At 39.8% G+C, this 27,978-nt stretch overlaps 1 protein-coding gene across 14 annotated transcripts in view; it reads left to right on the top strand.

The window, feature by feature from the left end:
• Window positions 1–27,978, top strand: part of ACVR1 (activin A receptor type 1) — a 140,916-nt gene that overhangs the window by 62,554 nt on the left and 50,384 nt on the right. For all 14 annotated transcript variants that reach the window (XM_077956171.1, XM_015110144.3, XM_015110146.3 and 11 more), the window contains 1 exon segment: window positions 13,607–13,680. In XM_077956171.1, coding sequence (XP_077812297.1) covers window positions 13,614–13,680 — 67 coding nt within the window. In that variant the 5' untranslated portion in view covers window positions 13,607–13,613.

Here is a 27,978-nt window from a genome sequence, read left to right as displayed (position 1 = left end):
AAAAGAATCGTACCCAGTTACCACCCTCTTCCCCCATGAAGAAAACCTATTATTTTTGGGATTTTGTTAAATGTGTAGACTTCATTAGTGAAGGTTCACTCTTTATGATGTTAATTTTTCTTATTTGACCATAGTGTTGCACAGTTCCTTTGAGAAACACTGATCTTAACCTTAGACTTTCTATATCCTTCGACCCGTGACACTTATTGAAGTACGTGGGAGGAAGGACCATTTTATATGATATGTTAATTTTATTTCAATACATGATTTCTGATTATGACCAGGAAACATACTTATTTCGCTATTCTATTAGGAATAAACTTGTAAAAACAATTTCTTCAGTTTGAAGATAAGGAAGAGTTGATATTTCAGAAGTTTATCACATAGACTTATTTGTAATATACAAACCTGGGCTAATTGTTGGCATATATATGATGCACAGTGCTTGTAACTTGCTTAGTGTATGTGTATGTGTGTATATATTTCTAACAACATGTATTCAGCTTTTGTCCTTTCCTTTTTACCTTTTTTAATGTAAAATAAAACACAAATTTATACAAGAAGCGTACATAGTTTAGTTAATTACAAGGTGAATATTTTTTGTGATCACCATGCAGACCAAGAAACAGTATATTATGTAGTATATACGCAATAGTAATTGCCTTCTTGCCTTTTTATGTGGGTCCATCAACCAGGTGTTCAGACCTATAGGTTGGTCTCATGTTATCTCTTTATGTTTTGTAAGTCTCTTAAACCTGGGGTTTCCACCTCCAGCCCTTTCTTTCCCTTACAGTTTCTCTGTTGAAGAACCTGGCCATTTGACCTCCAGCTTCTTACTTGCTAGATTTTGGTGATTGCATCCACATGGTTCAATTCAATTTGTTTTTCTTTTAGTGGCATATGTTGTATTAACACCACAATCTGGACACCAGGGATGCTCACTGCTACTGAGTGGGTCCTTATTTCTACGCCTATTTAGTGGACAGAACCAGGAACTAAATATTTATAAAATACTTCGCGAGTTCATTCTGATACTTGTGATTCAAATTCAGTTTAAAAGGTTTTAATTTAACCTTTTCTGTGTAACATCTTTATCTCCTTTATTTGACACAGAATTCTAGTCCTCAAACACAACAGGGGATGATGGTCAGAATACTCCATAGATACTCATTTGCTTTCTTCCACATTATACACACAGTATTCTCAGTAGTGCCACAATACTAACACTATACCGCTAGTTATGAAAACTGAAAACAATTTCTTTTTTTGTATGCTATTTTCATTCTCCTTTTAATTTTTTTTGTTGTTGTTGTTGTCATTGTTGGAGGGTGTTTTAGTTGTTGAAAATTGGGCAGATTTAAACACTGATTAGCTCTTAGATGATATTTGAAGGAGGAATAATTTTAACTTTGTTGGGTGAGATGTGGGGTTTTAGTTATGTTTAGAAAAAAATCCTTATCTGTCAGAGAATTTGTGGGTGAAATGATATGACATCTGTGATTCTCATTAAAATACCTCGGGAAGAAAATGGGAATGGAGGAAAGAAGGCTGCTTATTTTTGAAACTGGGGGTAGAATGTTGCTTATTTTTGAAAATAGAAGATTTTAAAAGGAGGCATATTTTGCTTTCTGTTTCTTTGTAACTTGAACTATCTGTAATAAAAAAATTTAAATATTAATTTTATAAACAGTGAAAAGAAAAGAACATATGGGGAGGAGGGTAATAAGGAAGGAATAGACAGGGAGGGGGAAATGACTAAAGAATGGGTGATTTCATTCTCAACCTGGTAGTCCAGCCTGGTGGCCTACAGTGGTTCCTGAGTCTAAGAAAACAAGCAACGTCTTGAATGAAAAGAAAAGGCCGAGCCGTGGGGCCTAAACCAAGATTTAAGGCATGAGTGACAGAAGAGGAAGCTTCTGTGCAAGGAAACTGAGAAAGATCAAAGCATTAAAAGTAAAGATACCTGAGAGTGCAGCCCACAAATCCCAGCTAGGGAGGAAGCCAAGGGAAGAAGGTGGTCACAACCCCACATCCTACCTCATAAGTGAGTGAGACCTCCTTGTCATTCTCAGCATCACCCGATTTGCCAGGGGGTGGGGGATTCCTAGGCCTCGTCATCACAGATCAAAATCTCTAAGGGGTGAGGCTTGGGAATCCGTATTTTGAGCAAGCTCCTTTGTGAACCTGAAGGATAAGGTAAGACTAAAACGAGGTAGAACCTTAGCAAGGGGTATTTCAGTGGATTGACTAGGACAGAACACTGTGGACCGAAGACTGGATGGGCGACGTGGAGGAAGCCTGTGTAGTTGCTGTTCCAGAAATTGTTCGGTGAAAGGATGAAGAGGGTGGATACTGGGGACCTTGGGGCTAAGGAGGTGGTGGTAGTTGAAATTGTTGCTATGATGATGTAAGAGAGATGGCCTATAAATGGGAAGGGTATGGATGGTTTTCAGTGCAGGATAACTGAGCAGTTTGGCTACACATGTACTTAGGCCCTCCACTGCCAGAGAGATTATTTTTTGGAAAGAGAGATTTTTGATGGTTCAGGGAAAGCTTGGAAATGTTTATCATGGATTAGATGTTTCTTTCACTTGTTAGCATTTTGAATTACATATTAAGGGAGGAGACGCCTCAAGAGCTTCTCAGTGCCTTTGCTTCTCAAGTTCTTATTGGGCCTTTCTGGCCTATCCTTGAGAAAGAAAGAAGGAAGGGGGCCTGGCACACTGGATGCAGGGAACCCTCCCTGCCACCTGTCCCCCATCATGTTCTTACAGTTTGCTCTTTCTCCATTTCCTTGCCTCATGTTAAATGGCAGTCCTGTATATGTAGAACCTCCTTAGGGATTGCCTGGTACAGAGTGGTGTTTTTCAGTCATTATACTTTTGGACTATTGGAAGCATACCCATGTTTCCACAGTGATTTCATAATCAGAGTGTTTGAAGGTTGTGGACAAGGACTGAGGTGAGAATACTGTTCTCCTATTTTCCACTGCCTTGGGGTCTTTGTTTTGTTTTTAGTTTTAATTTTACATATTTTTTAGAGATAGGGTCTCACTCTGTCGCCTAGTCTGGAGTACAGTGGCATGATTATAGCTCACTGTAACTTTGAACTCCTGGGCTCAAGTGATCCTGTTGTCCCGGCCTCCAGAGCAGCTGGGACTACAGGCCTCCCACCACCACTCCTGGCCAATTTTCTTTTTTCGTTTTATAGAGATGGGATCTCACTATGTTGCCCATGCTGGTCTTGAGCTCCTGGGCTCAAGCAATCCTCCTGCCTCAGCCTCCCAAACTGCTGGGATTACAAGCATGAACCACTGTGCCTGACTGCATTTTATTTTTAATAACAGATCAAATTCACCATTTTCTACTCTATCGACTTTCTACCTTTGTGTTCTTGGGTGCCTCACCTATTTTTAAGATTTCATTCTTTCTCCCTACTTCATAGAGTGCATTTATTTTTACTTTTAACATTGTTTTCTTATTTAGTTCAGTGAGTGTTTCTGGTTGGGTGGGTGGTTTTTTGGTTACATCCGTTCTCCAGTCTCTCTCCACCGGGTTTCCATCCAGAACTTCTCCCTGCCTCCTCTCCCTGTCTCCTTCTTGTTTTCTGTTGTGGTTACTTGGATGCTAACCCATTCAACTTGTGCACTGACCCTGGTACATGGCTCGTTTTCTTTCTCATGATCATATTTATACTTTTGATGGATATATTTAAATGAACAGCTGTGTGTTTGTTGAGTCATACCACAATTATCTGATTCTGCTTTAGCTGCTTGACTGGCAAAAGCATATTTCAAGCTAAATTGTGAGAGAATTCCATTAATCACATTCTATTTGGGGGAGGGGAGAGGAGAAAGACCACTAAGAGAATTCTTTTCCAAGATGAGTGTTAATTAGTGATTCCATTATTTAGAGTAAGTTGATCTGGTTGCTGTTTAATGTGTCACTTGGAGAAACTTTACAAAGTTTAAATAACTGTAAAAATAACTATAAAAGGTTTAATGATAACAGCCGTGTAGGCAAAATTCCTTGGAATAATTGATGTGCAGATAAAGTTAGTTGCTGCTGCTGGTCTATTTAAATAGATACGGGGTCTTTCAAGAGTTCCTTTTTGTAAAGACCAGGGTTCTTGCCTCACATTGCTGTAATTCATTGGCTAAGTATTTTGTTTTAAGCCTCCTGAAAAGATAACATCTAATTCAGAAAGGTTACAACTTTCCTTTTTTTTTTTTTTTAATGTATTACTGACTGTAACCTCTGGTCAAGTCTTTGGCTTTCATCGACTGGATCTATTTTTCTCCTGACACTTCCTTGGGGTTCTTTCTGAAGGTTATTAATAGGCATGGAAGCATGGCTTTCCAAATAGCGTCAATAAATGTTAGAAGCCTTCAGGGGAGATAATATGTCAATTTCTGACTTGTAGGAGATGTATTTTCAAGAGACAGACGCTGTCTCAGAGGTCACTAGGGATGGCTCTGGGCCTATCAGCTGGTGTCTGCAACTAGAGATCCAAGCAATCCCTTCCAACTGGGATATTGTCCACCAGGGAGTTGTCTGGTACACCCGAGGTCTGCCAGCCGTCTTTTTGTTTGGCTGCCTCTCTTGGATGACACCCTTGAAAACTGGAATCCAAGTTACAAATGATATCTTTTAATTTATCTCAAATATCTGCTTGCTACTCTATTAAATTGGGGACATACAAACCCACCCCTGCCCCCCATTTCCTTGCTAGGATATATAAAACTTAAACTTCACCTTCCTCTCTCCACATCAAAGTGTAGCCAAGGCTAAAATGTTAAAATGAGTATGTTTTAATTTTTACTGTGCGCCTGGTAGGTGCCAAGCATGAGCATGTATCCATGAACCAGGCAGAGTTCTTACTCTTGTTTGCTTACATTTTGGTGTGTGGAAGAGGGAGAAACACAATAAAAAATAAATAAACTAGTAAGTAAGTGGCAAATTTCACCCAGTTGTTAAGTGCTATGAAGAAGATATGGTGGGGGAATATAGTTCATGGGGGCGGGTGAGAAGGTCTGAGACAGGAATGGGCTTGGAGTATGGGAGTGAGACAGAAGGCTTTGGTTAGGCCAGTGTATAAAGTGCGGTGTTTCTCACTACAACAGAAAAGTGCTCCAGTGTCTCTCAGTAAAGACAGAGAGAGAGAGAGAGAGAGAGAGAGAGAGAGAGAGAGAGAGAAATGTACTTCTCTGGCCTTGACATTCCTTTCATCTTATACCCACCACCCAAAAATTATTATAGATTAATCACATTAGCCTGAGAATGGGGACAGCTGTGTCAGATGGGCAGTGCTTCTAACACCACTTGTAAGTCATGGGAGGGATAGAAAGGTCTACACTGTTAGGTTAGAGGGGAAGCTTCAGGTCAGGCACAGCTAGAAATGAGACAGAGCACTGAGACGGTGTCTACCTGAGGACTTTGGGAAGAAGTGGGATTTGAAATGAACTTCAGAGTTACATGTCTAGATGAGCTTTATGGGAAGGAATAATGGGGCTTTTCCTACTAATAGGTTAAAAACAAAAAAAAGGTTCTAGTCACCGTTTGCAAACAAGGGACAGGGAGTGGGCTGTGAGCTGCATTGGAGAATGTAACAAAATAGCAGGGAGATGATGGAGTCCTATCAGTTGAAACAAAGCAGGTGGACCATGGCTATTTGAAACAAAAGAATGAAGTGGAAAATGAGGGACAGTCTCCATACAGTCAAGCCTGGGGAAATAAAACCTAGTTTTGAGGTACGAGTAAGGCATGCAGCAAGTGATCAAAACCCTGGACTCTTAGAAGTTTAACGTAGGTATTCTGTGTATATCTGGAAAGGATGTAGCAAAGTCTGTTTCATTCTGTGTACAGTTAAAATAAATTTACTGGGGAGCCTTTGATTCTTACATAGCAGCCTAAGCTAAACCTTTCACTTTCTTTCACATTAAGCCTTATCTTTTTTTCATCTTTTTTCATTTTACAGATCATATTGTTTGCTTCCCTTCCTTCCCAAACCATATCTAGGGTCCATCTGTTACAGCTGGAATGTTTATAGTGTAACTCAGTCAAAACCCATTCTTTCCTGAAATAATCCATAATTATTTCCTCTAACTACAGGATAAACCGATCCAGGGCCTGGTTTTCAGTTCTATAGGACTTGTCCAAGAAGCTATTTGTATTCATCTATCATGAAAGATCAAATTACATGCTAATATTCTGAAAGTAACACCCCGCCAGAAACCCTCCAGCAGCAGTGAAGTCTATATAAAACCTAGCCTTGGCAATTTGCACATTGCCAGTTCAGACAGAGTGTGGTGTTAAAAATATTTAACAGGTCATTTTGAACCGTAGAAAAGACCCTGACTTAACTTATATGGTATGATAACTTCGGTTTAACCTTTCTTTGCAGCTATTACTGACAGCCCATGTCTCATTTCACTCCTCCCAAAGGCCCAGGTAGTTTGGCACAAGCTGCCTTTGGGTTAGCTCATTGCCTTTTGAGCATAGAAGAGATGTGACTGTTCTTATATTATCTAATCAGTTGCAGTGGCTGATTTTGGCCCTGCTTGGTGGCGGCTGATGTAAGTCTATTTTCCTTCAAAGTTTCATGTCTAGAATTTGCCTTCCTGGGCCTAACTTTGCCCCCAAATGTGTCTTACTAATTTCCATTTATTTTGAAGGGTGAGTTTACAAGAGAACTGAAGAGTAGGGATGGAAGATGGGAGCTAGAATCCACTGATGCACTATCGAAGACACTTGTTTTTTTCTATGATGTCAACATCTTTTCTGGGGGCAGAGGGAGGGAGGAGATAATTGGAGATCACTGAGTAACATGAAATTGTTTAAGGTTAGAGAAATGGAAAGAAGTCATGATTGAATGGTGTATTAAATAACCATGAGTAAAGATGTTCTTTAAGAGGAAAATCAAGATTTTCAGTTGAAGTTCAGAAGAATGGAGGCTTGAATAAAATGTTAAGGATGGTAGAGCTTGGTGGCTCTCACCTGTAATCCCAGAGCTTTGGGAGGCCTAGGCAGGGGGATTGATTAAGCCCAGGAGTTCGAGACCAGACTGAGAAACATGGTGGAACCCCACCTCTACCAAAAAATACAAAAAGAACTAGTCAGACATGGTGGCATGTGCCTGTAGTCCCCATTACTTGAGGGGCTGAGGCAGCAGGATCATTTGAGCTGAGGAGGTTGAGGCTGCAGTAAGCTGAGGCTGCACCACTGCACTCCAGCCTGGGCCATGGAGCAAGACCCTGCCTCAAAAAAACAAAAACAAAAACAAAACCCAAAAAACAAACAAACAAAAAACTGTTAAAGATGACAGAACAAGTTTGCTAAACTGTGGCTGGCTAGTTAAGTGAAAGTTGTGTAGAGTGGTGGTTGGTTAAGACCTGAATGCTCTGATCTGGGGCTTTGCGGTTTGACCTGTGTCCTTAGGCAAGTTTCTTCTACCTTCCTAGATGACTAAGAAAAAGCAGGTTTCCACAAATTATTTTTCCGCATTGCCTCTGCCTTTTATATTAAAGAGAATTATTATATTTTCCTTATGGAAGGCTAGTACAGAACGCCTAAAGATACATAAAGAAAAAAACTGTCATAGGATCGTAGTGAGAGCCCTTACCAATGGTGAGCAAGCATAGGTTAGAAAGTGTCTACACGTGGACAATGTAAAAGTCATTCAAAATAGGGGTGGGTGATTGTATGACCTGTCTTCCAAGATTCTTTCTAATTCACAGATTGTTAGAAATTGAATTGAGAAGAGTATCAAGAATGTCCTTATTGAATGAAGGTAGTCACTAAAGTATGTATTGAAGAATGAGTTTAGACCGTCAGACAAGATAAATGAACATTTTGTCAAATTTTCCAATGGGAAAGAATTTTAGGGTTCATCTTATAACTTTTCTCTCATCCTCAATATTATAGTTAACAAAGTGTATGCTACTCGTAAGTCTAGTTTTCAGAAACATCCTTTATAGCTGTATTACAGATTAGCACTCAGATTGCCTAATATGGATTCTGAAAGTTGTATATAGAAGTGTATTATATTCTCAGTTATTCTGTGACCAATATCACAGTAATTTTTTGGGTAGTACATTGTGGGGTATCTGTGGCTTCACCTAGCTGTAAAATTGTGATGAGCAAAAAAAATGCCAAACTTGGTTTCAAGCCCACATATATTAGAAATTGAGCTAAATGCTAGCTCCTTAACTACGTACAATCTGATCTTCAAGTGGAATTTGAAAAGTACCATGGGATTTGGAAAGTCATTTTGTACTGACCTGGTGATGTGTCTGTTTTTAGTAGAATATCTGGGAATGTTCTGTCTTCTAAGAAGGTAGGCCTGAGACATTGTAAGAAACAGTATCGATTTAAAGAGGGTACCTTAGTTAAGTCAGGAGGTCTCTAACCATTTTCTGAATAGTGATTTTTCTTGTGTCTGAAATATGAAAACCAGTTACTGGGGTAGAGGGTCTTATCTAAGAACAGAAGAGAGATGTGTATACATGAGAGGTACGGATTCATACTCTGAACATTTCAGATAATATTTTGCAGTCCTCAGTAGCCTGTGATTTTTCGGTTAGAGATTTTGGCATTACAGCCTTGCACAAGGATTTAGTTGAACCCAAGCAAGATAAGCAGCTGTGAGTACCTTCATACAAGTTTATGTCCCATTTCAAAAGTATTTAGCTGTATACATAAAATATTATTCCAACATTAAAAAAAAGTTAATGCTTTCTTCCTTGACTGTTGGACTCGTTGATGTCTGTGATGTTAGAGAGGTTAATGAAATTTCTAAAACTGTAGAACAGTGTCATTTTTGTCAGGTATCTGGTAAGTGCTCAGTCTAAAATATCTGGTACCATCTGGTCATCTGATAGAGTACAAAGACTGAGGGTTTAAGGACTAAGTCAGTTATTCAAAGTGTTGTCCAAGAACTCCAAAGGCGCCTGAGACTTTCTCAGGGGTTTCACAAGGTCCTCCTTCTTCCAATGATATGGGTGATACTGGATTTTGTATATATACTGCAGCCAGTACATGATGTAACAGAATGAATGTAGATCATATATGAGAATCCAGCTGTCTTTTATTAAATCAGAGATTTTCAAAAAAGCAGGAAAACAATGCCACTTTTCTCACAACATGTTTTTTAAAAAATACATCATAGCTCTTTTAAAATAAAAAAAGGTAGTATGTTATTGTTATTTTATTATGAATAGAGTATTTTTAAGATTCTGTTTAAATTTTTAACACTGTAAATATCAAGAGATGTAGCCTACATACACACGCTTCTCAGTAATTTTCAAGAGTTTAAAGAGATTCTGAGACCAAAAAAGTTTTAAAAATACTGAAGTAAGGCAATCCTAGAACTATTGAGTTATTGCCACTCCCATTTTCCACTATTAGTCTCTCTTTCTTGCCAACTTACATATGAAAACTCCTTAGCCAAAAATATTTGAGAGCAAGAGAGTCGAAATTTTACTTTTAAAAATGATATTTTCTTTTTGGTATATTTTTAAATTAAAAATAGATCCTTGGGACTTCAGGTTGAGATTTTAGCATATTGATGTTTTTTATAATTGAAATATAGTCAGGAAATACCAGAACATTCCCCTTTCTACATTCTTTTTTTCTTTCCTTTTGGGGGTGCTGTTTTTAATAGCTGAGTTTACTGGTCAGGAGAAGCACTGCAGACCCTGAACAAAATGGCAACCAGTAAGTTGACTTTTTTCCCAAAGATTTTTGGCAGATTTTGAGCTGTCTTTAAACACTGGAGACGGAATTAGTCCCTACTGTTTGAAGGTCTGAATTTATAATTCTTTTTCTGTCTTCTATTTATGAGCCTTAATTATTGTTTTAATTTTGTTCGCACAATGATAATCTGTTAATAGGTATTTGGGACGTGGGCTTTTGCTGGCTTTGTGACGTGGAAAATATGCCAGTGGTGATTGTTTCTTAGTTTTTTTTTTTTTAATAGTAAAAGGAGTCTTGATTTTGAAGCTTGTTAACTGTTGACTTTTACTATTACTTTAGCTAAATTCTACAGATTAAAGTTATAGAGATGATAAATCTCTTAATCTTGCCATTCCTTTGCAGGTCTCTGTGTGTGTGTGTCTGTGTGCATGGCAGGGAGGGGCTGCTGTTAATAATTCTTTAGAATTTAAACTTAAATTGAGCCGATTAATTCAGGAAAAATTCTAATTAAACTGTTATTAAATGTGCACCTACTTGGCTCTGGCAGTAATGAACAAGATAGACTATAGATTTTGCTCCCATGGAGTTTACAGTCTAGTGACAGAGACAGATGTTCAAAAGCACACACAGGTATGAATACATAATTATTAATTAGGATGATTTGTATGAGTGAAACTTAAAGTGGTCTATAAGAATGAGCAGAGAGTATTTAAGGATTTAGACAGGCTTATAGAAAGTGGTAGCCTTTAGAGAAGCCATTGAGACTTACCGGATGAGTAGGAATTCAGTAGGTTGGGCCCTGAAAGAAGGGCCCAATCATAGGGAGCATCATGTAGAAATGTCCAGAGATAGGCAGAAAGTGGCCTGGTGGGGATGATAATAATGGATAGTGGGGACTGAGGAACTGCAGATGATGGTGAGAGCGAAGGGGGCAATGAAGTTAGGTAAGTAGAGGGCCTAGAGTGCCTTACCTCTGTTCTGACCCTTGCCTTCCTCTCTAGCCTTCTTGGGTGTTCTCCGACTTTTTGTAACTCTTCCAGACCCTTTGTGTCCTGGCCATTCTTGTGTTTTTTTGGTCCTGAGGTTTGCCTTAAGTCCTCAGGACACACCATGCTTGCTCTGGCCACAGGCACCTCAATAGAAGTGCCTTTTCCCTTAAGTATTACCCTATCTGTGTCCTTTGTTTACCCTCTCCCACCACATTCCCAAAACATTTACCCTTTTCCTAGGACCTGTACTCATCCTTCTGATTCCTGATTCCTTTTCAGATGTTACCTCCCCAGGAAACCTCTGCACCCTCCAGAAAGTCTCAAGTTGTTTTGTTTTGTTAACACGGTTATTTTAACTATGTTTCTTCCCAACTCTTAATTCAGTTTTTAATTATGCAATCTTTTGATGATTATTTGATTACCACCATAGACATATCTTGTAAGTGCCACGATAGCAAGGACCCTGTTTGTATTTGCCATTTTAGGCTTCTAATATGTAGCACATAGTAGGTTTTGAGTAGTTTTTGATGCATTAATACGTTAATGAAGGACTGGGAATTCAGATAAGACTGAGATAAGAAATAGTTTAGTTCAGCAATTTTCAATGGTTTGTGATGACATATCCCATAGAAAGTTTTTTGATGCACCCACAATATGTAAATTGGCTATGCATTTTACATAAAATAAATAAGTACATATTATAAAACATTCATAAAATAGCAATTAAATAAGCATAAAATATTTAAGGTGTTGCCAATGGCAGTGGAATAATGTTATCATCAATGAAAGTCTCAAGCCACTCAGGATAATGTTTACTATCTATGACAGTAGTTGCAAATCCATTTTTCAAATGTTTTCAAATTTTGAATTTGGGGAGACTGTTTCTTGTCAGATTGAACTGAATATTACTACTTTTCTCTAGTAAAGTGGTTAAGGAAGAACCAGTAGAAATAAGTGATGTTAAGTTTACTGTTTTCTTACTCTTCTCTGGTGCTTGCATTAATAATATGTGCAATCTCTAGTTTCTTTAATGGTTTTAGAACACTTGCCATTTGGGAAGGCTCATTTCACTGTAAGTAGCCAATGTAACCTGTAATTCCACTTGAACGGACCTTCAAAACTACAAGTACGTGGTTGTACTCTAAAAGCAAATCATGTCCACTCTAACGTTATGTAACTCGTAGTCTTTCTGTAAGATACCTCCTGTACTAGACTGTCATAGACAACTGAGATAGAGACCAGATTAAATCTCAAGTTATTTTCTACTTTATTAGATTAAAACATTCTTATGAAAAAGCAGTTTAATAATTTCATTCCATAGCTCAATGAATGACTCTTGCTTGCTCCTTGGATGTGCATACCTGTTTTGGAGATGAGTGGACCAGTGCTGGAGACTGCCTTAGACAGATGATTATGAGTCCATGCCAGGGGCTGAAACCACTGCTGAGGGAGAGATTTTTCACCAAGGACTTACCTTTGAGCTGGAATCATGTATGACAGGAGGAGGCAATGGGGTTGGAGAGGGGTGGTGGAGGGGGCTCAGGGCAGTTCAAGCAGAGGGGAACAAAAAGCATATTCATGTCCAAAGGTACAGAGATGTGTTGGAGGAGTCACATTCTGGTTGTGAGGGGCCAAGATGAAGGATTTGTACGTCCCCAAAAGGACTCACTTATAGGAAAGATCTGTGTGAACATGGAAATAACAAAAACAACAACAGTAGTAGGATCTTGCTCAAGTTTCATATGCTTTTAAAAATAGAAAAGGAAGGTACATAAAAATCCCCTTTACTTCCTCCCTTACCTTGCTTTTAGGAAAGGGATTGACTGAAATATAATTATGGAACCAAAGAGAAATAAATTTAAGTGAAGGGTGGTAAGATATGATGGAGGTATGGATGGTAAACAGACTGCCAGCCCAAAAAATTGATTTTTTTTAAATTTTAAAAATAATAAAAACAAATAGAGATGAGGTCTCACCGTGTTGCCCAGGCTGGTCTCAAACTCCTGGGCTCAAGTGATCATCCCACCTCGGCCTCCGAAAGTGCTGGGATTACAACTGTGAGCCACTGTACCCAGCCTAAATAATTTGATTTTAAAGGTCAACACTCCAGACATGCTAGATAGCAATGGGCTTTCACTGGTTTAAAGCTGAAAGAGTACAAGCACACTAACCTATCATTAAAGAACTTTACCAGCTTTTTCTTTATTTTACCATCCAGAAAATTGCAGCTAACCAAACTCCCATCACATTCCTGGTATTTCACATTATTCAAATGGAAAAGTTTTTTAAAAAATTTTTACATGATTTTAGTTGTCTATCCTTGTTAAATTTGTTTAATGGAGAAATGCATTGCTTTGCCTTAGATGGGGTAAAAGTTTGTATTTTTTTGTTCTTTGTTTTTGCTTTAGGTCTGTATGTTGATGTAGGTTGCTCTACCTCCAGTCCTTTTAAAGGAGAAATGAGACTCTAGCATAGTAATTTGGCTTGAATTATTCAGTCGCTTAATCTTTAACATCGTGTTAAAATAGTCTATTCATGCTTCTCAGGGTTTTTAATTTAGTGCCAATTTTGCATTCAAATGGGGTAAGATAAAATTCAAACCTAAAATCTTTTGGAACGTGCCTCACTTTATAGCTGAAAATTTTTCGTTTCCTTATTGATTTCTTTGTAAGAGAGTAGACTCTGAGAAAGTACCCTTGAGTGACTGCCAGTTGGAAGTGAATATGACTAACTCTTTAAGGTGATATGTTTAGGTCCACATAAAAGGTGTATGTTTAAATGTAGTAATACATAAGGCAATATATCTGAGGATGATTAGTAAGAAGGGCCTTGAGTAGCAGTTTGAAGGTGGTATGCTTAATTTAATTTGTCTTCCTGCAGTTAGATGTTTATGCTTTACTTACATCTCTTCTTTTCCCTTTACAGTTGGACAATGGTAGATGGAGTGATGATTCTTCCTGTGCTTATCATAATTGCTCTCCCCTCCCCTAGTATGGAAGGTAAGTGACTCACATCCTTTTGGGTTAAGATAAGTATACTGTGATTTTTTTTTTTTTTGGCTTACTATAAACGACTTCTTAAGCCTGTCAAAGTTAACACACTCTTTTTATAATAAATATTTGGTGATTATTGACTATTTTGAAGTGAAATTCTTATATACATTATATCTGAATATTTACATACACCTATTTTTAAAAAAATTCAACCTAATTTTCTACTTAAAATAAATATAGGACCAAGCATGGTGGCTCACGCCTGTAATCCCAGCACTTTGGGAGGTTGAGGCAGGTGGATCACCTGAGGTCAGGAGTTCGAGATCAGCCTGGGCAACATGGTGAAACCCTGTCTCTACTAAAAATGCAAAAATTGCTGGGCGTGGTGGCGGACACCTGTAATCCCAGCTACTTGGGAGGCTGAGGCAGGAGAATTGCTTGAATCTGGGAGGTGGAAGTTGCAGTGAGCCAAGATCGTGCCATTGAACTCCAGCCTGAGCAACAGAGTGAGACTCTGTCTCAAAATAAATAAATAAATAATAAAGGAGAAATAAGAGAAAACTCTGTAATTAACAATAAAACATATATTTAAACAAATGCGAGGCTCGGTGCAGTGGCTCATGCCTGTAATCCCAGCATTTTGGGAGGCCAGTGCGGGTGGATCACTTGAGGTCAAGAGTTCGAGACCAACCTGGCCAACATGGTGAAACCCCATCTTTACTAAAGGTACAAAACTTAACTGAGTGTGGTGGTGTATACCTGTAATCCCGGATACTTGGGAGGCTGAGGTGGGAGGATTGCTTGAACCCAGGAGGCAGAGGTTGCAGCGAGCCGAAATCATATCACTGCACTACAGCCTGGGCAACAGAGCAAGACTCCATCTCAAACCCCCACCCCCGTCCCCCTGAAAAAAAGCCCAAATGTGATATATTATAGTGTAGTTAGGCATGAGCCTACAAGAAGATATGATGAAGTAATACATGCTTGCACCTATATAGGTAATAATCTTCAACATCTTCGAAAATAGATTGGTACTGGTGTGTTATATTGGTGGCTTAGTTGTCATAAGTGGTCTCTTATCTTCAGTGATTGAATTTTCTGAATTGGTGAACAGATTTTGGTGGAATTAAAAAAAACCAGAACCGTTGGCCCTTGATTTATATATTAGTTATATTTTTGGAATATTTAGTATACATTAAGGCAGCGTGAGACATACATACTTTGTGTTTTTATGTATGACAGAGTTAGGTACTGGTTTCAGTTCTACAAAGATTATTCATGAAAATGAATGCTCAGTGGGATAGTTGATACTTGTGGGGCAAAGACTATGTCTTGGCCTATTTGGGATGTTATAACAAAAATGCCAGAAACTGGGTGGATCAAAAACTAAACATTTATTTCTCACAGTTCCGGAGGCTGGGAAGTCTAAGTTCAAGGTGCTGGCAGATTCAGTGTCTGGTAAGGGCTCGTTCCTCATAGAGGGTGCCTTCTCTGTGTTGTCTCATAGTAGAAGGGGCTAGCTAGCTCTCTGGGTTCTCTTTTATAACAGCACAAATCCCAATCATGAGGGGTCTGCCCTCATGATCTAATCACCTCAAAAGGCCCTACTTCCTAATACCCTCACCTTGGGAGTTATGATAGTGGCGTGAATTTTGGGGAGACACAAACATTCAGGCCATAGAAGGCTAATTCTTAGTTGTGTGGCACCACCCAGGCATTTCAGTGCCTTTGGCGTCTCTGACCCTTGCTTACTTACTGTCATTACTCACTTTCCCATCCCCTCGTTTCCAAAAAGTTGCTCAGGGATGGTCCTGTCCTTGTTGAAAAGGACAAAATAGATAATCAAGAAAGAAAGATAGTAAAAGTTACTCATAATTCCCTTCGCTTACATGTAATTGCTTTTAACATGTTGGTATATATCTTTCTAGATATAGAAAGCCTAAACACTACTTCATTGCGCATTGAGCGCACCCACTTTATTTTACAAGTGTTCCTCCATAAAGAGTGGTGCTTATTGTAGGAATCTCGGCCTTGTTATGGTCACATGGGACAGTAAGACTAACGCCCCTGTTACAGGCTCTTCGGAGTGTAGTGGTCTTCTTTATATAATGGATGAGTTTCCAAGGAGGCATATAATTTGACAAGTTAGTATAGCCAACAGTGTGAAAAAATCAGTACTTAAAATATTACGTCTATTTCATTATATATTAGGTTCATAATATTTGATCTGTTCCTATCTCCTTCCCATACTTAATGACACATATTATACTTCTCCATTGTCCTATATGGTAGCTGATAGTCACATACAGCATTTGAAATGTGGCTAATATGAGTGGAAATATGCTGTAAATGTAAGATACAAGCTGAAGTTTGAACACACTAAAAATTTGACCTGTTTTTTCCTACTGCTGTGATAAAACTTAGAATTACATTAGGTGGCTCACATTTTATTTCTGTTGGCCAGTGCGGTTATAGACCATTTTAGATACCTAGTTTATATTCCACTCTGAGCAGTGGTGTTAAAGATACTACCATAGTATGGCAGTTGTGTCAGTTAGTGCCAAGAAGGTATGGGAAAAGGATCCTAAGTGGCAATGTTGAAGGAATTAATACGAGGAAATGGGCTTATATTAAAGCTGGGAGGATTTGATGAGCTAACAGTGGTTTTCAATTGGGGGTAATTTTATCCCCCAGGGGATACTTGACAATTGCTGGAGACATTTCTAACAGTCAAGTTTCTAGGATGTTTTTACCTCTTTTAAATTGGTAAATAATACGATTATTACTTAAAAATCTAAGGAATGTTGAGAATTAAAGTCCCTCCAGATTTCACTCTCTTCCTTAGTTACCATATCAATTCTGTATGATATTTTTGTTGTTGCTATTTTGTTGTCATTGTCGTGGTTTGAAACGGGGTCTCTTTCACCCAGGTTGGGGTGCAGTGGCATGATCTTAGCTCACTGCAACCTTCTCCTCCCAGGCTCAAGTGATCCTCCCACATCAGCCTCCTGAGTAGCTGCAACCACAGGCTTGTGCACCACAACTAGCTAATTGTTTTGTATTTTTGGTAGAGATGGAGTTTTGCTGTGTTGCCCAGGCAGGTCTCCAACTCCTGAGCTCAAGTGATCCACCCACCTTGGCCTCCCAAAGTGCTGAGATTATAGGCTTAAGCCATCTTGGCTGGCCATCAATTCCGTATGATATTTTGCCTTTTATTTTTATTTTATTTTATTTTTTTTTTTTTGAGGCAGAGCCTCACTCTGTCACCAGGGCTGGAGTGCAGTGGCACGATTCTGGCTTACTGTGGTCTCAACCTCCTGGGCTTAAGCAGTCCTCTTGCCTCAGCCTCCCGGGGCACCATGCCTAGCTAGTTTTTGTATTTTTTGTAGAGCTGGGGTCTCACTGTGTTGCCCAGGCTGGTCTCCCAACTCCTGGGCTCAAGCAATCCGCCTACCTCTATCTCCCAGTGTGGTGGGATTACAGGCGTGAGCCACCGCACCCTGCCTCTGTGGTATGAGGCAGTTCAGATGATATCATGGGTAGACCTGCGATGTGGGCAAGGTATAAAAAAAGAGAGAGGAAGAGACAGAGAAGTGGAAATGTAGTGTGAGGAGAGAAGGAGAGGTGGAGAGAGAATGGGGAAAACAGTGGGGCAGAAAAAGGACAGTTATGGAGCAATGCTAATAACCGTGCCATTGGTTGTTTTTTTCCCCTGCTTTCAGCTCTTAAGCTGTCCAAGAATCCAGCAAATAACCTCTTAATGCCACAATGAAGACATGTAAAACATGTAAAACTTAGTTTAGGCTGAAGTGGAAATGGAAATAGATTGACACTTAAGGTTTTGCTATTTAATCTGTCACCACCACTAGGATGTTTACAAGTATGGAAAAGAGCATATCATCTTTTAATTGCAATGGATTTTTTTTTAAATAGAATATCCAGTGAGTGCTATAGCCTAGCATACTCTAATCATAATAGCCATTGCCTTAGTGCCATCTTTCTTCTGTGACTCAGCTCCCTATTGTGCGTTTGTGTGTGTGTGTGTGTGTGTGTTCTATGGAAGGCATTTTGTTTTTATATATTTAATAGGAAAATTTTAAAAACCAAAGAGAAACCCTATTGATAATACACTCTAGTATCCTCAACATTAGTTAAAAAGCAAATATTAAGTACAAATGCTTAACCAAAAGAGGTAAATAATGGGGCCGATAACAAAAATATGTAGTATCTCTGTAGCTTGTCTACTGCTGAGTGAGCTTTAGACTACTAAGCTTAAAAGGAAATAGACCCATATTTGATGTTTATAGAACAGCTAAGGCATTTTATTAATTATGCTTTAATGAAGCTAGATTACATTCTTGGGACATAAATAAGAGTCATAGAGATTTTGTTCTAATACATTTTGTTGGGTAGTGTACTCTTCTTAGTTTATGAAAATAAAAAACCTTTTACCCCTTTGTCTCTCAAATGTCTCATAAATATCGATTAGAAATAGTGGTAATATTTCAAATATTAGTTCCAAACAGTGATTTTTTTTTGGGGGGGGTAGAGTTTGAGTGTACTTCAGAGTATTTCTCAAGTTCTATGGAATCCTAAATGCTGTGGGCAATAAAAGATTTTTTCACCTCTTATATTTGGAAAATGCTTTCCAATATAACGATCTGTTTGATGATTATAGGTAATATTTAATGAGTGCTTAATACGCACCAGATGTTGGGCTAGCTTTCATGCATAATTTCCTATAATCCTCACAAGTGCCCTCATAAGATACATTTTTTTGGATGTGCTTTTGGATTGGTTAGAGCTCTTGCTTAAGGTTACACAGCCAACAAAAGGCATCATATACTTTGAGGAATGGTGTTCAAGAGCTCCAGTCATTATCAGTCCTCTTCGAAATTTTGCATTTTTTTTTGTGCCCTAAATTAGCTACATCCACATTCATATTATGTTTGGTGCATGCTAGAATCCAGCTCAATCCAGTCTGTTTGAGAGCGTGAGAAGAGAGTTTGTAATAGCAAATGATGAGGTGCCTTCACCTGGGGTTGTGTTTCTTACTTTTCTTGTCTCTCCTACCAGTAATCATTTTTCATATTCATTATATATACAACTCTAGCTGCAGGAAGAGTTTTATTTGCTCTCATAGAGAAGAGCACTTGAGTCCTAATTACCTGTATATCCTTCCCTTTCCTTCCCATTAATAAGACTAATCATGCTGTAATACTACTATTATACCACCAGGGTGAAGGCAGAACCTCCATGTTTGGCTTTTCTTTTGTCCCTGTATGCATTTGCAGGTGAAGACTATGACACAATTACTTTAAAGGGAATATTGCTCCTTTGGAAATATTTCAAAGCTGAGACGACCCACATTTTATTAAATTTGTAAACCACAGTTAGATTTTATTGTAGCAACGAAGGCCAGACTTATGCAGAATTTTTTCGCAAGAGATTTCGGCCTGTTCTAGAGAAGACTGCTAGGTACTAAATTATTTTCTGAGTTAACTTATTTTAGTATTTCCAAAGCCATCACTACTCAGACTTTCCAGCCCCACTACCCAATGAGGGAAGGAAGGAGATAAATTCAATGGACTTTTTTGTTAGGGTTACAAAGGTGCCCCTCTTTGCTACTGTGGGGGGGAAGAATAGAGTAAGCCTTTCTTTGATTTTCTCATTATTCAGGATTCAGGAAGTTCTTGAAGGGGTGAATGAATGTAAGAGAAATGTCTTAGTATTACATTTGTTTCTCTTCTTGTTACTATAATTTCTCTCTTGTTCAGAATAAAATCTTTTTCTTTGGCATATCATCAAATGGAATATGTTTTTAGGGAGAGAGATGACATATACTAAGCCATTTGCTACTACTGGGACTAGAATGTAAATATCTGATGAAGCATCATACTTTTAAGACACTGCTTCTTTATTATCAAGTTTTCTTATTTTACAAAATGATCCTATACTAGTTGATGCAAGGCGAGCTGTGACAACGCATCCTTTCAGCCTTTCGTTCCTGGGAAGTGTTTGTTTCAGCCATGAGTAGTTAAACTAGTGCCATATTCTTTTTTTTTTTTTTTTTTTTTTTTTTTTTTTTTAGTGGACAGTAGAAGAGGGGTATGGATAGCAGTAGGGTGTGGGAGGATGCTAAACATTCATTCAAAGAAAGTCAAATATTGAACAGAGGAGAAAACAAATTCCACACCCAAGCTCATGAAATGATTTCCTTGTGGTCATCAGTGTGCAGTGCAGTCACTTCTAAGAGTCCCCTTTTATAAAGACAGGTCTCCAGAGTGAGAGGATTAATGCCATCTCCTCTCTGTGGAAAAACTGGTAAAGCAGAAGGATTGTAGGCATGTCATATAGGCCGCTTTCACTCTTGAAAAGGAAAACACCAAGGAAAATAAAACACACTTAAAAATTAATTTATAACTCTTAAAACACTGCAAACTGACCTGCGGAACTTTCCTCTGCAGCCCGGGATGACCTCAGTCAAGATTCCATACATAATGTTTTTTCCTAATAGCCATAGTGACTCAGAACTCATGTCATTCCAAGATAGTGTAAGACACAGGCGAGGTGGCTTTCAAACTTTTGACTGTGACTCACAGCAAGAAGCATTTTGGAGTAAGGCCCACTGCATGGATAGTGCCCACACACATCTGAAATGAAAATTTCATGAAACAGTAATTACTCTTACTATGTTTAATGTGCACCTATTCCTTGTCTTTTAAATTTTTATTCAGTTTTATTTCACTTAAAAAGACAGAAAGAAACCTTGTTTTAAACTACTAACTTGATTTTGCTATCCAATAGTGGGTCCTACCCCATACTGAAATTAAAAAAGACAACACCAGTCTGCTTCAAGGGTTCACTGCGCAGGAGTTCCTACTGCCCTCATGTGACAGCTCTCACACCTGACTATAGGTCATCTGGTGTATTCCTCAACACAGCTGGTCTAGAACCTTTTATTTTTTCACAACTCCATGTAGCCTGACCATCCTTTCTCTCTAAGTCAGTGATTTGGCAGGAAGAGGGAAGTTTACATTTGCACCTTCTCAGCCTGGATCATAACACTGGAGCACCTGCGGCCTGATTCTCATCAGCTGAATCTGAGCCCGGCAAGCAGGGTGTTTCCTAGAGCCATGGTTAATGCTACATCTAATTCTTTGTTATGGGCTAGAACAGAACTTGGGCTTTGCTGAGAATATGTATATGGGATGTGAGGAGGAGAGATGTGGGAAGAAGAGAAACAATAAAAGGAAGAATGAGAAATTCCTCTTGGGCACATGGTGGTGACATTCACCTTAAAAAACCTGCTGGTATATATATATATACACACACACACACACACATACACACACACAACATTATATATATACACACACACACACACACACATATATATATATATATTTTTTTTTTTTGAGGCGGAGTCTCGCTATCACCCAGGCTGGAGTGCAGTGGCCGGATCTCAGCTCACTGCAAGCTCCGCCTCCCGGGTTCAGGCCATTTTCCTGCCTCAGCCTCCCGAGGGACCACAGGGACCCGCCACCACGCCTGGCCAATTTTTGTATTTTGAGTAGAGATGGAGTTTCACCATGTTAACCAGGATAGTCTCAATCTCCTGACCTCGTGATCTGCCCACCTTGGCCTCCCAAAGTGCTGGGATTACAGGCATGAGCCACCATGCCTGGCTTATTTTTTAAATTGGCGATTTGGGGGATTGGGGTGGGGATGGCTCCTTTGTTTTATTTCTTGCTGCATTTGTTTTGTCTTCTGAATTATGGTACCCGCACCAAAATAGTTTCAATCGAAAAACAACAGCAAAACAGAGATTCATTCAGAAAAGTTACAAAGAATGGATAGAAAAAAAATTACCAATAGTCCAGTTTAGAATTTGACTCCTCTGATATATGTATAATACTGCAGCATGCCATGTAGAGTTACAGTAATGACTTCTTTTTATCCTTAACTTCACGTCCCAGTTCATATGCTTCACAATTTCAGTTTTGCAAAGGATTAGGATCATGTTTGACATAGTATGGATGGTCAGAGTCAAAGAATGTGTTCTGAAAGGAAGGCTTTGGCCATGCATAGAAATCAAGCCTTTCTCAGGAAAGAGACAAGGCCAAAACACCATTGTTAGTCATCTTCTGTTTTACTATGCCTTTGCGTATATTCTCCTTCACCTCTCTGTGCTTGTTGCTACCTGGTACTATGGAAACAATAATGGTACCCACCTTGTTGTGAGGAGTCATGAGACTACATGCCGGGTGCCCAGCACATAGTGAGCCCTAGAGTGTGAGAGGTCAGAATGTGGAGGTATTCATTGTTTTATCCCTCGTGTCTAAGACACTACCTGGTATGCAGTTGGTGCTCAATAAATATTTGACAAATGAATAATGTTGGCCACAATAATAATTATGGTAATAGAGAAAAGATAATATTATAAGAGACAGAGGGACTGATCTGGGCTGATCACATGTACTCTTTCAAATAATTTATGAGTTTGGGAAAAGTGAATCAGTTATAAGACAAACTTATATTCTTTTAGTCAATTTAAATTAACAGGAGTACCAGTTGACAACACTGGTAGGCACTGGTGATGTAAACATAAGCAAGAAGTGATTCCTGGTTCAAGAAGTCACAGTCCAGTTGGGTACAGCAAAGGTCACAGCATAGCATGAGGGGTATGGGCAGGAAAGGCCTGCATCCCACATGGAGCTGGGTTTGGGGCTGGTGATGCATGGAAGCTGAGTTTTGAAGGATAAATAGCCATTAGACCAGCAGAGGAGGGACTAAGAAGGATGTTGCAGGCAGGGAAAGGGTGAATACCAGAGACGTGAGACCATGGGGGGGTCACCAAGTCATGAGACGGAATTAGGGTTGAGGGTTGAGACCTGCAAGCGTGGCAGAGCCTTATGCCAAGGTGTTTGTCTTCTATCCCAAAGGCAGTGGAGAACTGTGGAGAGATTAAGTAGGTGCAGTTTGTGTGTTTTGAAAGAGTGGTGTGTGATGAAAGTGGATCATAGAGTGTGGCAAGATGAGAAGTAAAGGGATGGGAAAAACTAATCCTCCTGCAGTGTAGGGACAGGCAGGCACACATACTCCATTTTCAAAGGCATCCCAACTGTAGCAACTAAATGGTGGCAAACAAAACAAAAACAAAGCCTTAGTGCAAAAGTAGAACTGTTACAGGTGTCTCACAAGTGATAACAACAACAGTGACAAAACAACAACAATCTAATAATAATTCTATTGCTAGTTTTATTATGAAAGCAGAAGCCAGAGCTGCTGACTTCCTAGCAACTTTTGCAGGACATTTAAATCCCTCTAGCTGGCCCTTTGTTCCTGTGTTGCCATGGTGTGTCAATAAGCCCAGCTCAGAATAACCCAGGCAGTGAAATGAGAGGTACAACTTGCTCACTGGCATGTTGGCTGGCCAGGTTACACTGTTTTCATTGCTCCCATCTTGGGAGGAGCACTGGGCAGCTGGTTGCCCTGGCAGCTGTGAAGGTGTATGTCTCTTGGCTGCCCAGAGTTGGAAACAGAACCAAAACTTGCGTGCCTACTGAGCATGTGCAGCTCCTGACTGAGCTGATAGCAACTGAAAATAGCCCACTGAGCACCTGTCCCTTGTACACCAGCCCCTGGCTGACTGCCATTTAGGACAATGTGGACTTACTCAGTAGACAGGTGAGGTGCTGTGCAGATTTTAATGGTTCTTAGGAAGATCTTGGGAACTTTGACCCTACTTGAAAGGAAGAAAAAAAGCAGCAGGCTTCTGAGAAGTTCCATTTGTTGCTTCTGTGGTTAGTGGGTGTCCACACTGGCTATGTATATATAGTTTGTGCCTGAAGACTTCATATTGTTCTCCTTACAGCAGTTCAGTAAACTAAGTAAGCTTTCTCTTGGAGGGAAAGGCTATCCTAAAAGTCTCCTGGGGGTAGCCATCCATGGTTTATACAGCCTCAGCTTTAGAAAGTTTTGGAGTTAACTATTTTGTTTCATTTTAGACCTGCTCTTTAATCCCCAGTGATTGTTAGTCATTTCTACAAGGTGTCTCTTTGCTACATTATTATTTCTCAGTAGTCCAAATGTTGGCACAAGTAGAATCACAGAATAGAATCCCAGCATGTCAGGAGCTGTCTGTTCCCTTTTGGGATTTCTTCCATTTCCTTCTGGACTTTAATCTCTTCAGTGAGCTTGCCATTGTTGGACAGACTTGGTGGCCAGTGTGGATGGAAGCAGGCTCTGGAAGGAAATGCTTCTGAAATGACTGGTGGCATTAAAGCTACTATTTAAAAGTGACCCTTTGTAGATACTTGGGTTATCTTTAGGCTGTCAGTGATCTGCAGCTACAGGAGCCAGAGGGAATCTGCGGAAACTCTTGCTTGTTGCTCTCGCCTGGATTTGTGTTTAGATATTCTTGCTCCCCGGCCAGTGGCCTCGTGACACACCTCAGACTTAGCTGGCTTTCTTCTGCCAAAGTCCAAGATTATTGTGGAAGCTGGGAATGATTTGCCATGGCACAGATTGAGGGGGAGGGATTGTGTGCTTGAAAAGCCAGTTCTGGTTCACAGCACTCAAATGGGATGCTTTCTGTTTCTACCTGGAGTGTAGGCACCTGGAGCCTTTCTGTGGGCCCAGGGGTACAAAAGAACAAACTCAAAATGACTCAAATGTAACGGTCTCATCGTGACTGTAAGATCTTTATTCTATGACTGATAAGCCAATCTTGTTCAATATGTTAAACCTGAGAATTAATGAATTGTTTTGGACCATATTAATTAGACTGATGGGGAAAGAAGACATGTAAAGCAAAGATCGAGTTACAACGGCTGGTATACAGAGGCACAGGCATGTCTTCCTGGGATTGAAGACATGGGATTCCTTTCTTCATTAACCTTTCATGGAGTTCTGGACTTGGTAGGGCCTTGGGAAATAATGGGGAAATTGGAGGATAAGGAAGTAGCATTATCAGAGGCTTGGACTCTGCCCCAAGTTTTTACCCTTTTGACTTTTATTTTAAAATCGCTTTGACTTCATCTAGGATGAGAGGTAAATACAGTAGCCCCCTATTTATCCATGGGGAATACGTTCCAAGACTCCCAGTGGATGCCTGAAACCACAGATGGTATTGAACCTTATATATACTATATCTTTTCCTACGTCTAGGATAAAGTTTAATTTATGAATTAGGCACAGGAAGAGATTAACAATAATAACTTAAAGTAAAATAGAACAATTATAACAATAGTCCAGCATCACCACTCTTCTGCTTTGGGGCAGTTATTAAGTAAAGGAAGGGTTCCTTGAACGCGACCTGCAATACCATGGCAGTGGATCTGGTAACCGAGACAGCTGCTCAGTGACTAGCAGCAGGGTAGCATCTACAATGTCGGTACGCTGGACAAAGGGATGATCCATGTCCTGGGCAGGATGGAGCTGGACAACATGAGATTCCATCATGCTACTCAAAGAGCACACAACTGAAAACTTAGGAAATGTTCATTTCTGGAATTTTTTGCTAAGTATTTTTGGACTGTGGTTGATGGTAGGTAACTGAAATAGTGGAAAGTGCAATGGTGGATAAGGGAGGATAAGCGGGGACTACTATAGTCTGGAAGCTACTTTGTTCCCTCTGTGCTTTTCTTTGGGGTAGGATAGGTTGTGGAGCTAGGAAGGAGAGTTTAACTAATTCAGGACATTTTCACATTTAGCTGTGGGTGCCACAGTGCCTAAAGGTTGCATTTCAAGACTTGTTAAACAAATTGGAGCCCTGTATAACTTTTGAAGGGTTTGTCTCTGTGGTTTGAAAGCTTCCAGAAAGGCTGTAGGAGTGTGGTAGAGGCTTGCTGATGGCAACCAGAGCCAAGATTGGCAACCTTGGAGGAGGTCCAGTCCCTGAATCCCAGAGACAGAGGTAGAGTAGGATGCAAGGAGAGAGAAATGGAAGTGGAGAGCTAAGCACAAAAGCTACCTGTTGGTTCTTTCTCCACTGCTCTGTCTCACCTAGAGCCCATCGTTAAATGTTTCCTGTAAAACCAAAATTCTCAGTGTAGAGCCCAGGTGGGAAATCCTCACTGAAATGCCATATACTCTCTGGTTAGCCCGAGGAGGTGGGGGAAGCAATGAAAAGTGAGTCCTCAGAGTCAACACTTCTTCCTGTGGCTTGAACATATCTTCCAGCCTGAGACATTCAATAGATGGAACCACATTCCTGGCTCTCTCCTAAGACTAAACAAGGAATGACTTCTGAAATGTTTACAGTTCACTGGGATTTTCTTCCCTCTTCCTCCAGGCTATTCTATTCTCTGTTACTCTCCCTATCACTGGAGTTCCACTTAGACATGGCCGTTAGCGCATATGCTGAGGAGACAGTATTTTTTGGTTTTAAAGTGTTCCTCAGTAGGCAATTCCCAGTAGGCCTTGTAAGCCTTTGTTTCTCTGAAGCAGAGATTCAAGAATTTTGAAGACAAAATGAAGAAAGGGGTCATTATTTTCTCCCATATTAAGGAGTTGTTTTACAGACATGCTGTATTTGTTAAAGCCAAGTCTTTGCAACATTCAGAGGATCATAAAAAGCATGGAAAAGAGAGACCAATATTGTCTTAGGTCATTACCCCACAGTGTTCTTTCATTTGTTAGTCACTTGAACACAGGCTGAGTTTTTGGCTTCTAAATAGAAGGTGTGGCTGCTGCAATAGGCTTAATTTACAGGGATTATTTCAGAGACAAGGAGTCAGCCCAGACACAAAATAAACAGATGGCACTTTTTTTTTTTTTCTCCTCAGCTTCAGCAGTTCAAATGCAGGATGACTTAGGAATCCTTATCACCTTCAGCAGAGCAAGAAGGGGAAAATGATGTAATTCACTCTTCCCCACTCCCTACTGAAGGTGCCATTATGTCACTGATAGGGAAAAAATATGGCAGCGAAGACCAGGGAAAAATGACAGCAAGGAGCAGGGGCAGCTTTTTCTATACTAGGCAGCCAAGTCCTGCACTGACCCCTCCAAGCTGACGAGTTGCAGGCATGTGTTGTGTTTTGATGATTCTAATCACCGTAGCCCAGAGTCCTCAAATCAACCATCCAGAGAAGGACCACCCACAGAGCCCAGCTGTTCTATTAATGTATTAAATAGTTCCTCAATTATTTTTAGGAACACTTGTATTTTACCTGTTTCTTTTAACTGACAAGCAAACAAAAAACCTACCACACCACAAAAAGTACTAATTTTCTATATTCGTGAGCCCAAGTAGGTGAACAGATGTGATGGTATGGCAAGCTCTTCTAGGAAGAAATGGTTTGCTCAGGCATGCCGGCTTGGTGACTAAGCCTTGCGTTAAGATCTGTGCTGACATTTAAAGACTTTATGGGCTCAGCCTGCTCTGAAAACCAGCATCAGGTCTGTCCCCACCTCTAAATCCTTTCTGTGAAGGGAAAATTCATTCTGAAGCAAATACTCATCAGGCCTGCACTCCTGCCAGCCACTGAGGCTGTTGTGGGGTATGTAATGAACGGTGAGCAAAGTATTAATAGATGCAGCTCACCCTCATGGTGCTTACAATCTATAGGAAAGATGACATGTGAACAAAGGCTTCTCTGAGAAAGTAACATGTAAGGTGAAATCTGCACAGTAGATAGGCACTAACTGGGTGGAGAGGTGTTGGCTGGAGGGAGATAAGCATTCAACATAGACGGAATTCCATGCTTAAAAGGACCTGAGATCCCTAAGGCCTTTTAAGAACATTCAGTAACTGAAGAGGAGGCTGAAGAGCATGCAGGGATCAGGTCAGCCAGCACTTGTAGGCCAGGTTAATGACTGGTCTCCACTTTTGAGCAGGCCAGGTTAATGACTGGTCTCCACTTTGAGTGTGATGGAAGCCGAGAGAGTCAGCCTTATGTACCTGAATGAATGGGAATGCCATTTCCTGAGGCAGGGAACACTGGAGGAAGAATACATCTGGAGTTCAAAATCATGGAAGTTTTTGTTATTGATATTCAATTTATATGCAATCTTATTTGAATGCCTCTATTTGCCTTCATAACTGCCGAAATACATTTTCTTCTTGACTTTACAACTTAACTAAGTGTCAGTCTCTCGGATAAGGGGAGAAAAATGATTTGAGTTCCCTAAAGGAGTGTTTTATAATGAGAGATTATTTAGGCACTGGGTGTATTTTATCCCTGAGAGTATAGCCTGTCCTCTTGTCAGAGGATCAAATGCCCTTCACTAGGCATTCCAGACAGACCTTTGTGTTTCTGTCTTAGGAGCAGGCTTGCTGGCAATGATACCTAGCATTGC

Source organism: Macaca mulatta, chromosome 12, assembly GCF_049350105.2.
Source record: "Macaca mulatta isolate MMU2019108-1 chromosome 12, T2T-MMU8v2.0, whole genome shotgun sequence".
Classification (NCBI taxonomy): Eukaryota; Metazoa; Chordata; class Mammalia; order Primates; family Cercopithecidae; genus Macaca; species Macaca mulatta.
Note: the sequence above shows the minus strand (reverse complement) of the source record. Positions and strands in the feature narration are given on the sequence as shown.